The sequence below is a fragment of the Macrobrachium nipponense genome, chromosome 39, assembly GCF_015104395.2.
Source record: "Macrobrachium nipponense isolate FS-2020 chromosome 39, ASM1510439v2, whole genome shotgun sequence".
Lineage (NCBI taxonomy): Eukaryota > Metazoa > Arthropoda > Malacostraca > Decapoda > Palaemonidae > Macrobrachium > Macrobrachium nipponense.
Genome location: NC_061099.1, coordinates 10,229,529 through 10,241,084, shown reverse-complemented (window position 1 = coordinate 10,241,084; position 11,556 = coordinate 10,229,529). Strand labels below are relative to the sequence as shown.

At 37.5% G+C, this 11,556-nt stretch overlaps 1 protein-coding gene across 1 annotated transcript; it reads left to right on the top strand.

The window, feature by feature from the left end:
- Positions 1 to 4,966: 4,966 nt before the first annotated feature.
- On the top strand, positions 4,967 to 9,288 carry LOC135210512 (transmembrane protein 208-like). Its single transcript, XM_064243394.1, has 3 exons — positions 4,967 to 5,123; positions 8,550 to 8,708; positions 9,128 to 9,288. Exons 1-3 carry the CDS (start codon positions 5,118 to 5,120, stop codon positions 9,266 to 9,268), a joined length of 306 nt encoding a protein of 101 aa, XP_064099464.1. The 5' UTR covers positions 4,967 to 5,117; the 3' UTR covers positions 9,269 to 9,288.
- Positions 9,289 to 11,556: the final 2,268 nt, after the last annotated feature.

The following is an 11,556-nucleotide window of genomic DNA, read 5'->3' as shown; positions in this document are numbered from 1 at the left end:
ACGAGTACAATAGGGATATGAATTACAACCAGTTTTCTTTAAATGTTGAAGTTTTAGGCTGCGTTTAAGCTGCCTATATGTTGCAAAATTATTCATAGGCCTAAAAGAATAATCTAAGCCTTATAAGATGTAATGTTGCTAATGCTTTTATTTGTAGAGATTACCTGTTCTTTGAGGAATAAAAGATGATGATTTTGATTGTGTGGAGAAGTTGACTATTAATCGAAATATCATAAGTACTAATATCAAGGCGTATGGAACACTTGTTTTTCAACTGGTTTAAAATATTATTTTCTTAAAAGTCCTTCTCCTCGCTTTTGGTGTATAATTTATTCTTTCATAAGGTATCTTTCATATGGTCATTTGAAGAACAAGAATGTGTAGATAACCTCATTTGCTTTCTGGCTAGAAATTGTTAATAGAGAGATGTGACTGTTAACTGTAAAGTAATCTAACACCTAGGCCTGGGAACAATATCTTGGCTTTGACAAAAGAATAATTGCATAAGCAAATATTTGCTAGTATGCCATAATTTTTTAAATATTTAAGAATTATAACAATTAATTATGTATGAAAATCCAAATATTCCTCTAACACATATAAAGTAAATTTTTTCAAGAGTAATTTCATTGTCGCTACTCAGTGTAGATCTACTTATGTTACACCGGGTGGTTATTGTTGCACCGACACTAATGATACGTCACACACGCTCCCCTCGCACGTTGATATCGGTGGGCGCATTCTACTTTTGTATATACATATTTACATTTTTTTCAGCATTGAGGTGTAAAAGCAATCAAATAGGACTAGTTCAAATTAGCTTTGGAAGCATTATTAATGTTATGACCATTTTTTTCGTTTCTTTTTTATTAAACATTTGAACTGATGATTGATGACGACTTCATTTTGGTCAAATGCTTCAGCGATGTGTGAACGAAAGTTTTGAAAATGTTTTCAAAGAGTTTTTTCTGAAATTTGCTACACGTGACATTTTCTTACAGTTTTGACATATATGACAGATTTCATTCTTATGAAACATATTATGTCCATATTGCATGCAATAATCGCGTTTCCGCATTGAAATAGTAGATAAATATGGAGCATCCTAGGTTGCCAGTTAGTGAATTTTGAACGAAATCCTATGGAGTCATGTCACATGAGATTTGAGCATCACTGTACAGTAAATTCCAGAAGTGAAGCGACAAATTTCAGAATTGATCGTACTTCATTAGAAACACTCGTGGGGTTGCCAGTTAGTGTATTTTATTCCAATTATTGTCATCCTCTTTACCTGATAATACGTATCAGTGATTAACTGTAGAAGCACAGAAAGTATTTCCCCAGTGAATTATCAATGTTAGTTCAATAATTGTTTATTAGAAAAAAAATAAAAGAATTTCCCCATAGAAACATCTGCGGTTCTCAATGTGTGATATCAAGTGTTCACCATCGAGTGGCAGCAGGAACCGAGTGCATAAGAATTGGCCTAATATGATTTGTATATTATCTTTCTACTTTTATAGCGTTATATCGAAAATTATTATGATTTATTTTGATAATGCACAAAGAAGTTTAGCATCTGATTAAATTAAATATAAATAAGACCCAAGTTGGTGTGAAAAGAAAAGAAAATTCGAAATCCAAGTTATATGCGCGTTTAGCATTGGCTACATGGTTAGGCCTATTCAAGAATCAAGGAAATATATCGCCCATCTTGTCAGTTAATAATTTCATCGAATTCCTCAATTGTGCAAATTGTTGCATGTGGAATTGCGTTCAGAGTCGTATCAAACTAAGTATTTTCTTAGGTTTCCACCTTTTTTTCCAGTGCATAAGTGGACTATTCTTGTCCATACGATCCGGAGTGTGAATATGCTTGGCGAGCATTATTTTAATTCGAGTATCTCTCTCTCTCTCTCTCTCTCAGAACCTTTCTCTATTTAGTCAGGAATAACCAGAGGCCTGTTTTAAGAATCGAGCACTAGGCCTATTGGTCATGCTCGGGTGCCGCTTTATATATATATATATATATATATATATATATATATATATATATAGATATATATATATATATATATATATATATATATATATATATATATATATATATATATATATATATATATATATATATATATATATATATATCTATATATATATATATATATATATATATATATATATATATATATATATATCTATATATATATATATATATATATATATATATATATATATATATATATATATATATATATATATATATAAATCCCCCAAAACTCATAAATTTCTGTTATACAATAATGCTTGACTGAATCGAACTGATTACTGGTTGCCCGTGGAAATATGAATTTGGGTGGTATTACTCCCTTATGATACGCCCACTTAGGCAAATTCAATCTTAAATTTCACGGTTGGAATATTAGAAGATTTTAGGTAAAAGGTTGAAGTGAAAAAGGTGGAGTTAGGATTGTGGGCAGAGGTAGTGGTCGAGGGGGGGAGGGGTGGTTGGGGTCTGTCGTCTTCCTACGTAACCAGGTGGTGATTTTACGGGTGTTCTAGTTGCGTGCGACCGTCTTTCTTATTTTTTTTTATATAGCGAGTGTGTTTCCCAGGTGCAAGGACAGGTCCTGGTGTCCGTCCTAATGGTTCTATCTTGGCCTAAATAACAAACAGCGGCCCTGCATTGTAAATCTTGCTATGTCCAGAACTAGGCCTTAGTCACCTGAAGATAGCAGCAGCAGTTAGTCTTTCTCGAAGATGGTAGTTTATGCTCGATCCTAGAAACTAAAATTAGAACTACCAACCACACTCAACTTCTCTGTTGAATCTAAGTGCATTCATGGTTGATTATGTTTAATGTTGCATAGAGTTTTCCTTTACATTCTATTGATACTAGCATGGTTATATGCATATTCGCTAAAATAATTCATAATATACTATGATATTAAACATGTGTTTCCACATTGCTTGAAATATACATTGGTAATGTTGGCAATCCTGTGTTGAACGGAAATTTCAAATTGTTTCGTTTCTATAATTTGAAGTAATTACTATACTTTAAAATAATTACTGTTACCATAATTTTTTCTTATGGTTGTAATAAATATCATAGATTTGATATTTGTGCATCATATGTTAGCAAATTTACGTTGCTTGATAATGCTTTCATTGTAGAAAAAAGAAAAGTTTTTCCAGCTACGTGTTGTAGTTGCCAGTTAGTGAATTTCGAACGAAATCCTCTGAAATTTGTCGCTTCACTTCTGGAACGTGCTGTACAACGCACAGCTGACCTAACTTTGATACCAGTTAGACCTATGCAGAATGAAAGCAAACCTTTTGCACTCCTCGCTATTAGCAAAAGAAGCCTTATAAGAGAATGCCTCGTGGACAAAATAATGATGTAGCAGTCCCTTGTGAACCGTTATTCCTATGGTAACAGAATTCTCATAAAGCGTCGCGTGCTCTTTTCCCTCAAAGCAAGGAGACAGAGAGGGTTTGTGTCAGTCGAACAAGGCGGAGCAAATAGTGCTATATTTTGAGTTGGGAAAGAGAAACATGGAAACAAATCAGTATAGAGGACCGATTCCTTATCTTTCATGTTGCCACTTGATTTTTTTTTTTTTTTGCCTTTTAAGGAAGCTGGAAGGTAATCTGTGTAGATTGCGTTCGCGAGAATTTTCCAATATACTACTACATGATCAACGCAACTGACCTGACCTAACCAGAGAAGTAAGAGCTAACTTATATTTCCTTTGGAAACTGCAGAGTGCGATTACATTGATAACTTTTAATTAAAAGAAAGTCAAACTATATAACCTGTCTCTCTGTCGGGTGATCCCTAGGGCAAGAATGCAGTCTATCTAAACCAACTAACCGAATTTGTTAAAACGGTCATAATCTAAATCGACGATTCTGAGAAAATATAGATACTTATATTATGGAACCTTTTGATCATCATAATGTCTATGACAATATCCGTTTATTCAAGCAAAACATAACAAAGCATAACCATACAAATTTACACAAGAATTACGGTTCGAGTCGATGATGATGAATGATGGAAGCGTCATATACACGTAACTAAATTATTTCTTCATCTCTATGAATTCACGCAAGAATGATGTCATCAGCCTTTGCTCTTGACTATAGGCTTTCTTTTCAAAAAATTGTGGCCATATTTTCATTATTAATTAAGGTAATTCATAGGATTAAATAAAAGATTGTAATTTATATTTATGTATATTTACGTCACACGTTGTTGACAAGTCTGCAGGAAGACGGAAGAATGCCAAGCTAGCACACAGTTTCCATCGGGGAAAACGTCATACACCCGTCAGAGGAGAAGATGAACATAATTTCATCAATAACTGAGATAAATCAAAGATAACATAAATCGTTGAATAATTTGTAAAATTATTTTGAGGCATTTAAGTAATACACTCTTGGGAAGGCCATTAAAATAAGGAATATCAAGGTAGCACATTGTTTTCATCAGGGCAAACGTCATATTCTCGTCAACTGATAAAGGTGTTCAGATAATCCAATGATAATACAACGAACAGAATAAATAATTAAATTATTTAGATGCATTTAAGTCATAGGTTCTCGGGAACACCTTTGGAATAGGGTATACCAAGCTAGGTACGATATTGTTGTCATCGGGGAAAATTTCTTCGCAAACATTCAACCATAATTTCATCAAGAATTAAGTTATTTCAAAGGCAATACAAAGAATTGAATAAAAATGTAAATTATATTGAGGAATTTAAGCCAAACGCTCTTGGAAAGGCCATTGGAATAGGGTATACCAAGCTAAGTAGGACATTGGTTTCATCAGGGAAAATTTCTTTGCAAACATTCAACCATAATTTCATCAAGAATTAAGCTATTTCAAAGATAATACAAAGAATTGAATAAGAAATTAAATTATATTGAGGTATTTAAGGCATACGCTCTTGGGAAGGCCATTGGAATAGGGAATACCGAGGTGGCGCATAGTTTTCGTCAGGTTAAACGTCACTCTCCCGAGTCCCGTCAGGTGAGAAACGTCAGTCAGACACCTTTCGGGAAGAAGAAGAGAAAGAAAGTCCGCTCCGACAATAACAACCGTCACAATGATGGTAGATATTCGTTATTTTGTATATTTTCGTAGAGAATGTGCAATTTTATCACTATAACGTTTTAGGAATGAATGTCTTGTTTTATTTAATGGCTAGATGGACGAGGAATGAGTACCGTTTATAGAGGCCTAGGCAGAGGACCCTTACTTAGCTTAGACCTAGTTATGTTGACCAGCTTCGTATATCAATTTAGCCTATCTTCGAAATATATTTAATGCAAATTTATCATGGGCCCTTGTTATCGTCGGTTATGACCTAGCATATTAGACCCTTGAATTAGCTAGTTTAGGCCTGATGTTTTTGATTGATTAGCCAATGATAGATAAAGCAAACTTTGATTACTACCTTAGGGAGCTAGCTAGACCTAGGACTACCTAGGTAGCCCTAGTACCTAGCTATGTTAGGAATTAGCTAGGTATTCAGATTTTATTATCCTTCCATCAGACATAGCTATTTTGTGAGTGCCACATTTAACAGATACCTACATAGGCTAGTAGCATTTAATTATTTGCTGGTTTAGGAATTTATGGTACAGAAATACTATAGGTAGGACATTTAGCTAGGTACCTGCTTTGAAATTCGAAGGTAGCCTAGTAGGTACATGCGTATACTTATGGTTCTCGTGTGTAGCTATACTCTGTTTTTTTTCATCTGTCCATCCGCCTGTGGTGTTTTTGTATGGTAACACCTGCGTCCCGGCCTTTAGATAGTTACCTACATTCAGCTTACATTCAACAGTTATAATAATAGCCTATTTCGAATATTAACGGTTAATTCGCATACATTAAATTATTATAACACTTTTCAGTGGCAAATGTACACCCAGATATCCTTTTATTTACCTAAAACTTGCACATAGCAAAACTAGTATCTAAAGCCCGGGACGCAGTATTACCATACAAAAACACCCCAGGCGGATGGACAGATGAAAAAAAACAGAGTATAGGTACTTATAATCCTTAGGTCTATAGGTAATGAACCTTTCAACAAACGATACCTAGGTAAAGGCCAAACATATGGCAATGGGAAGGATAGAAAAAGGTGAAGCAGTAAAACTTTATTATAATAGCGCAGCTTACTTAGAATATCTCGTAAACATGCAGTACCTAGATAGCTATAGTAGTAGGCTACACTATAGTAGGTATGCGAAGGCCTGCAACAAACGGCGGTATTTCTAGTATATGAGCATTCTGCATCATTTGTCCCCGCGATTACGAAAGCCACCAGGAATTGGGGCGTCAAATGTATTTCGCCATGTTTAGTACAAGCCCCTGGGGGTAAATTACAGTCGTCCGAATAGATGTTACTTACAATTCTGGTTCAGTAGGTAAAACTGAATAGAAAAACCGCAACTGCCATAGTCTAGGCCGCCGCGGAATAGGGTATAAAACCGCACGGTACAGGGGTGGACCATGTACGATCAATGTGTACAACCCCAAGAAAAGTACATTATAACGCGTTCTGACACCGGAGTAGAGGTCTTTAGCTCCGTTTCTCACCAACAACAAGTCGCGTCTGATGCCCATCTCCGATGTCAGGACGCATTATAATGTACTTTTTTTGGGGTTGTACACATTGATCGTACATGGTCCACCCCTGTACCATGCGGTTTTTTACCCTAGTAATATAGCTAAATCTACCCAAATGGCAAGGTGGACCTTGTTGGGAGACTGGGGATTTAGGGTGGGGAGAACGGACACAACGGCATGCGTATGCTGCTAGGAAATCCACGAAAACGGTTGTTTTTGGTATCATTTTCGTAAACGGGTAAACTAGTATACAGCATTAGTGTAGGTCTAGCCTACTTGCTAATTTAGCCTATCCTTGAATATATATAGGTTCTTACGTTGTCGTTGGGGCTGCCTAGTGCTGCAGGTTCCACGGATGATAGGGAGGCTACCTATCGGTCGCAACCTCTCTGGTTTTAAGAGTGAACTGCTCTTATGCATTGGAGCCTTACCTAACCCAGGGTTCATGACCCCACCACTGCGTGCAAACGGACTTTGCGCCCCCTCTCCCGCTTGAATCCCCAGCCTAACCTGACCTAGTGTGTCAAAAATTGTATCCCGCCCGAAATCAACTTAACGTGAAACGCAGGTCAAGGGGTTGTTTCACCCGTCCCCACTCCTCCTCCCACCTTCAAGTGTGGGCATTAGAAGACTGGCTTACAGTTCATCCTTAGAGGGGAAAGTGTAGGCCTAGTATTTCTATCAGCTGTTTGGGAATGGGTATCCAATTATGGTTCCAGATGGAATTAATGCCCCTTTCTCATCTCTCTTGTGCTAAGCCATTCTTGCTGCTTAGGTAATGTGTAGAAACAGACAACCTTTTATAGTTTAGGCGTTGTATAGTCAAATGGGTTAGGCCTTACTCAACGGTTCTTCAAAAAGCTTTTACGTTCATATTCCTTAAAAATTCGCTCACTAATGGCATTTCGTGTACTCAAGGTAGGCATTGTTGAGCTGAATAAATTAGGCTGTGAAAACTGGGCATAAAGTGAAAACTTCTAGGTGCCTAACTTTGCAAATTTAGGAAATTTTAACTTTATATAAAATATAACAAACTTACTAAGTAACACATTAGATCATTAGGACTTGCCAAATTAGTGTAGGAGTTAGTGAAGTGGTGTCTACAATAAGGTGTTAATTGAAGAAAGCCCAAACCCTTGCTGTTTTATCCAGTAAATCTATATATACCACATACATTGATAACATTCCTTACTCATTTCATGAGGAAGAACGCCCAGACTGACCATCATTCTACCATTTGTGATAGCTAATTAGTCTAATAGTTGGTAAGAAATGAACCCATAAAAATATTGGCAAGAAAAGTATTATAACTTTGGTACCTATGATATACCTTTGCGTTGGCAGTCATATAGCTAATTACAGAAACAATTGACTTCCACCAACTGTAGCCTATAGTTATTTATCATTTCAGCATATATTGCAAAGGGGTGTGATACGAATTCTTTCACTTGTTTGCAGTATTTTAAGACAAGGTGCAGAGCATCCACTAAACTTTTGTTATCAGTATTGTGTAGTTTATCTTGATACCAGTTCAGCACGATATAGTATTGCCAATAATGCTGAATTGACAAAATAGACGACAGTTTCTCCATGCTTAATAAGTGCCCCAGTTGTAGCAGATAATTGACGTGACAACTCCATTCTTTGTCTGTCAGTACTGTATACTCAATAGGACATCTACAAGTTGAGGTGTGGCACCACACCTAGATACGTGAAAGGATGAGGCTGTTTTTCCACTTTGAGTTGTTTATAAACATCAGTGTTCCATCAGTAACAAAATTATCAATAGATTTTGTGGGAATAGTTTTGTATTTTAGTCATAGTTATGAAATAATTTGTACTCGAGAAATAGCTTTTATGAAATTGAATCTATAATTTATTTTTTTATTTTTTACAGACCACTAAACCAGGAAAGCAAGGCACAAAAGGCCAGAAGCAGATTCTTCAGGAAAATACTGAAACATTGAATTTCTATCGGTACATGATGCTCGGTGCAGCTGGTATCTACTTCATACTTGGGATGATATTCTTTGCTGAGTTTCCTACACTAGATTTGGTATTGCTGAGTTTTTTTTAATCATATATCATTCATATTTCTTTCTCTGTGTACCAAACAAAGTTTTGCTTGTATGTATATACTGTGTACAGTATAAAGATAGATTAGAGTTCAGCTTAATTTTAAGATGGATTTTGGCTGATCATGAAATTCTCACATATTTCTTAATTGACCTGGCAGTATAAGATAGTGTATAGTATTGCTAAATTAGTATAAATTGGTGTATATTACTAGATTTGAAAGATGATACTCAAAGATTAGGTAATGTTTTGAATGAGCTCTTGTAATCTGTTGTGACAAATTTTTTTTATAACTTTGTAGCTTGATCTTTCTTTTTTATTAGTTTTATGTCCATATTGCTTTTTGGCTAGTAGTAGTAGTGAGTGTAATGCAAAATAAACATATAATCATTATTTCAGGTACTTATGGGTTTTGCTGGCATGGTGTGGTTTGCCTGCTTCCGTTTTATGTCATCTATGGCCACACCCAAACTTGCAGCAGATGGTTCTATCCTAGATGAAGGGTGTGATTTGAATATGGAAGGTGGATTAGCAGAGTAAGTAATAATGCAACATGTGTGTTGTTGCTATGACACCTTCTTTGGGCTTGTTTTGAAGTTGATGAGCTCCACTGAACCTCACCATTCATATTAAGAACAAATCTTTGCCTTACTGGAACCTATCATAGTAATGTTGTTACTCCAAAGGCTGACTTACTCATTATTTATCAAAATTTTTGTTCTCCTATGGATGAAAGGTTCTTGTCCAGTGGGAGTATGCCTTCATTTTGCTGCCCCCGTCTTGTTGGAAAATTTAGTAGAATAATAATCCATGTAAGTTTTTTATATGCCTTTATTTGAGATGAATCTTACCTACTGTTAAAGTTAGCTATACATATCTCCCCGCCGATTAGGCGAGTCGGCATTGAAAAAAAAAATCGAATGGCTGCCCAGATGACTGTCTAGTTTACCTGTTCTCCACCAGGTGTGTTTCGAATGTTTTAGCTCTTTTCAGAATTCTCCTTGCTGCCATTGTGGTTAGGCGATTGTTGGTGTTCTATGAAGTTTGGCTGTTTTACACCTTTTTGCAGTATTGCAATTTCATTTTCCTAGGATATCTTCCACCGGAAGCAAAACCAATAACATCAGGGTATGTTGGAATGTTTTTGGTGTAACCAGGATGTTGAAATTGGAAGTTGATGAACATTCGGTTTGTACTAGTAAGGGTACCAGAGTGTGATCTTGGAACTACTAGATGTGAGGAATGTAAGGAATTGTTCTGAGAAATTTATGCCTGAACATGTCAGATGTAGGAAAGACGGGAAACTAATAGATTGCGAAAGCAATTAGTTAGGTCAGGACTGAAGCCTGTCAGGCTATCCCTACTCAGACTAGGCGTTTTGATAGTGCTAGTATTGACTTCCTTTGTAGCTCTGCCTTCCGCTCCCCATTCAGTTCAGGAAAAGCGTAACAAGAAGTTAGAACATAACATTAAACCTATTTTTTGTACATGAACTTTCCTGCCAGATATATACTTAGCTTACGTCTCTGACGTCACGACAGAATTCAAAACTCGCGGCAAATGCGACAGGTAGGTCAGGTGATCTACCCCACCCGCCGCTGGGTGGCAGGTGTTTGAACCAATCCCCCTTTCCAGTCATAATTTTTCTGTCGCCGGTGTCGACTACATCTGTTGTCGATACCTCTCGATTTTGGATTATTACTCGTTTTCGCCCTGGATTGTTTCATCGGACTTTTTGGGGAAGTACCTGCTCCTTGGCTTGGCATTTGCGATTTGGTGGACCGGTTTTGGATTATTCTTTTGATTATTCTTGGATTTCATTATGTTCTGATTTAGAAATTAAGAAATCAACTATGTTCAGAGTTTGTTCTGTTAGCGATTGTAAGGTGAGGCTACCGAAAGCTGCGGTAGACCCTCACACAGTATGCATGAGGTGTAGGGGGAATGACTGCTCATTTATTAACCCTTGTAATGAATGTGGTAATTTGAATGAAGAAGAATGGAAGGCGCTTTCTTCTTATGTAAGAAAGCTTGAGAAGGGACAAGGTTAGGAAAGCTTCATCTAGGAGTTTCTAGTAGGTCTCGCGCTAGCGAGTTTGAAGTTGATAACCCTGTTGTAGACGTAGCGCCTTTACCAGTTTCAGCCCCTGCTTCCTGCACCGAACCCGAAGATGCGCCTTCGGAGGTGGACACTATGAGAGCCACTATTCGCAGCATGGAGCTGAAAATTAAAGTGCTAGAAGGTAAGAGTGATAGCAATTTGTGCAGTGGAGGGTGCGTCTGATCGGCTCCCTAATGCTTCTAGGCCTAGACCTCTTCCAGACTCCCAGACCCAGTGGAGGAGGAAAGTCGAAAGCCGCAGGAAGGTTAGGGAGAACCCCCACCGGTCAGGCGTCCCCTCGGTAGCGCCTGATGTTCGATCCCAGGCTACCTTGGATCGCGCCAAGAGAGAAGTCTTGACGGCAATGCTTCTCGTCTTCGCCTTCCTTCTTCGCCCAAACGTGGTTGGAGCTCCTCGGTTAAACTCCTACGGAAGCTTCTCGGCCGTCGAAGAGAGCCTGGCAAGGCTTCTTCCGCTCTCCCCTCCAGCCCTGAAGTTTTTTCGGAAGATCCTGGATTGGATGTGAAGAAACCGAGGATTTCTTTGGAGTTTCGCTCTCCTAGTAAGGATCGAGCTGCGTCTCCCGTGAAGGACTTTGTTAAGTCTCCTACACGTGTGTTGGCTAGTCTGCAGGCGCAGATTACGGCTCTGGCTGACTCTTTGATTGTGACCTTCTTGTCGTAGGAAGGACGTCTCGCTCCCGGTAAAGAAGTCCAGGCGCTCTTCT

Excerpts from the sequence above, each read along its gene's own strand:
- LOC135210512 (XM_064243394.1), top strand. Across the intron at positions 8,709-9,127 it reads AGTTTCCTACACTAGATTTG|GTACTTATGGGTTTTGCTGG; the intron begins GTATTGCTGAGT and ends TCATTATTTCAG.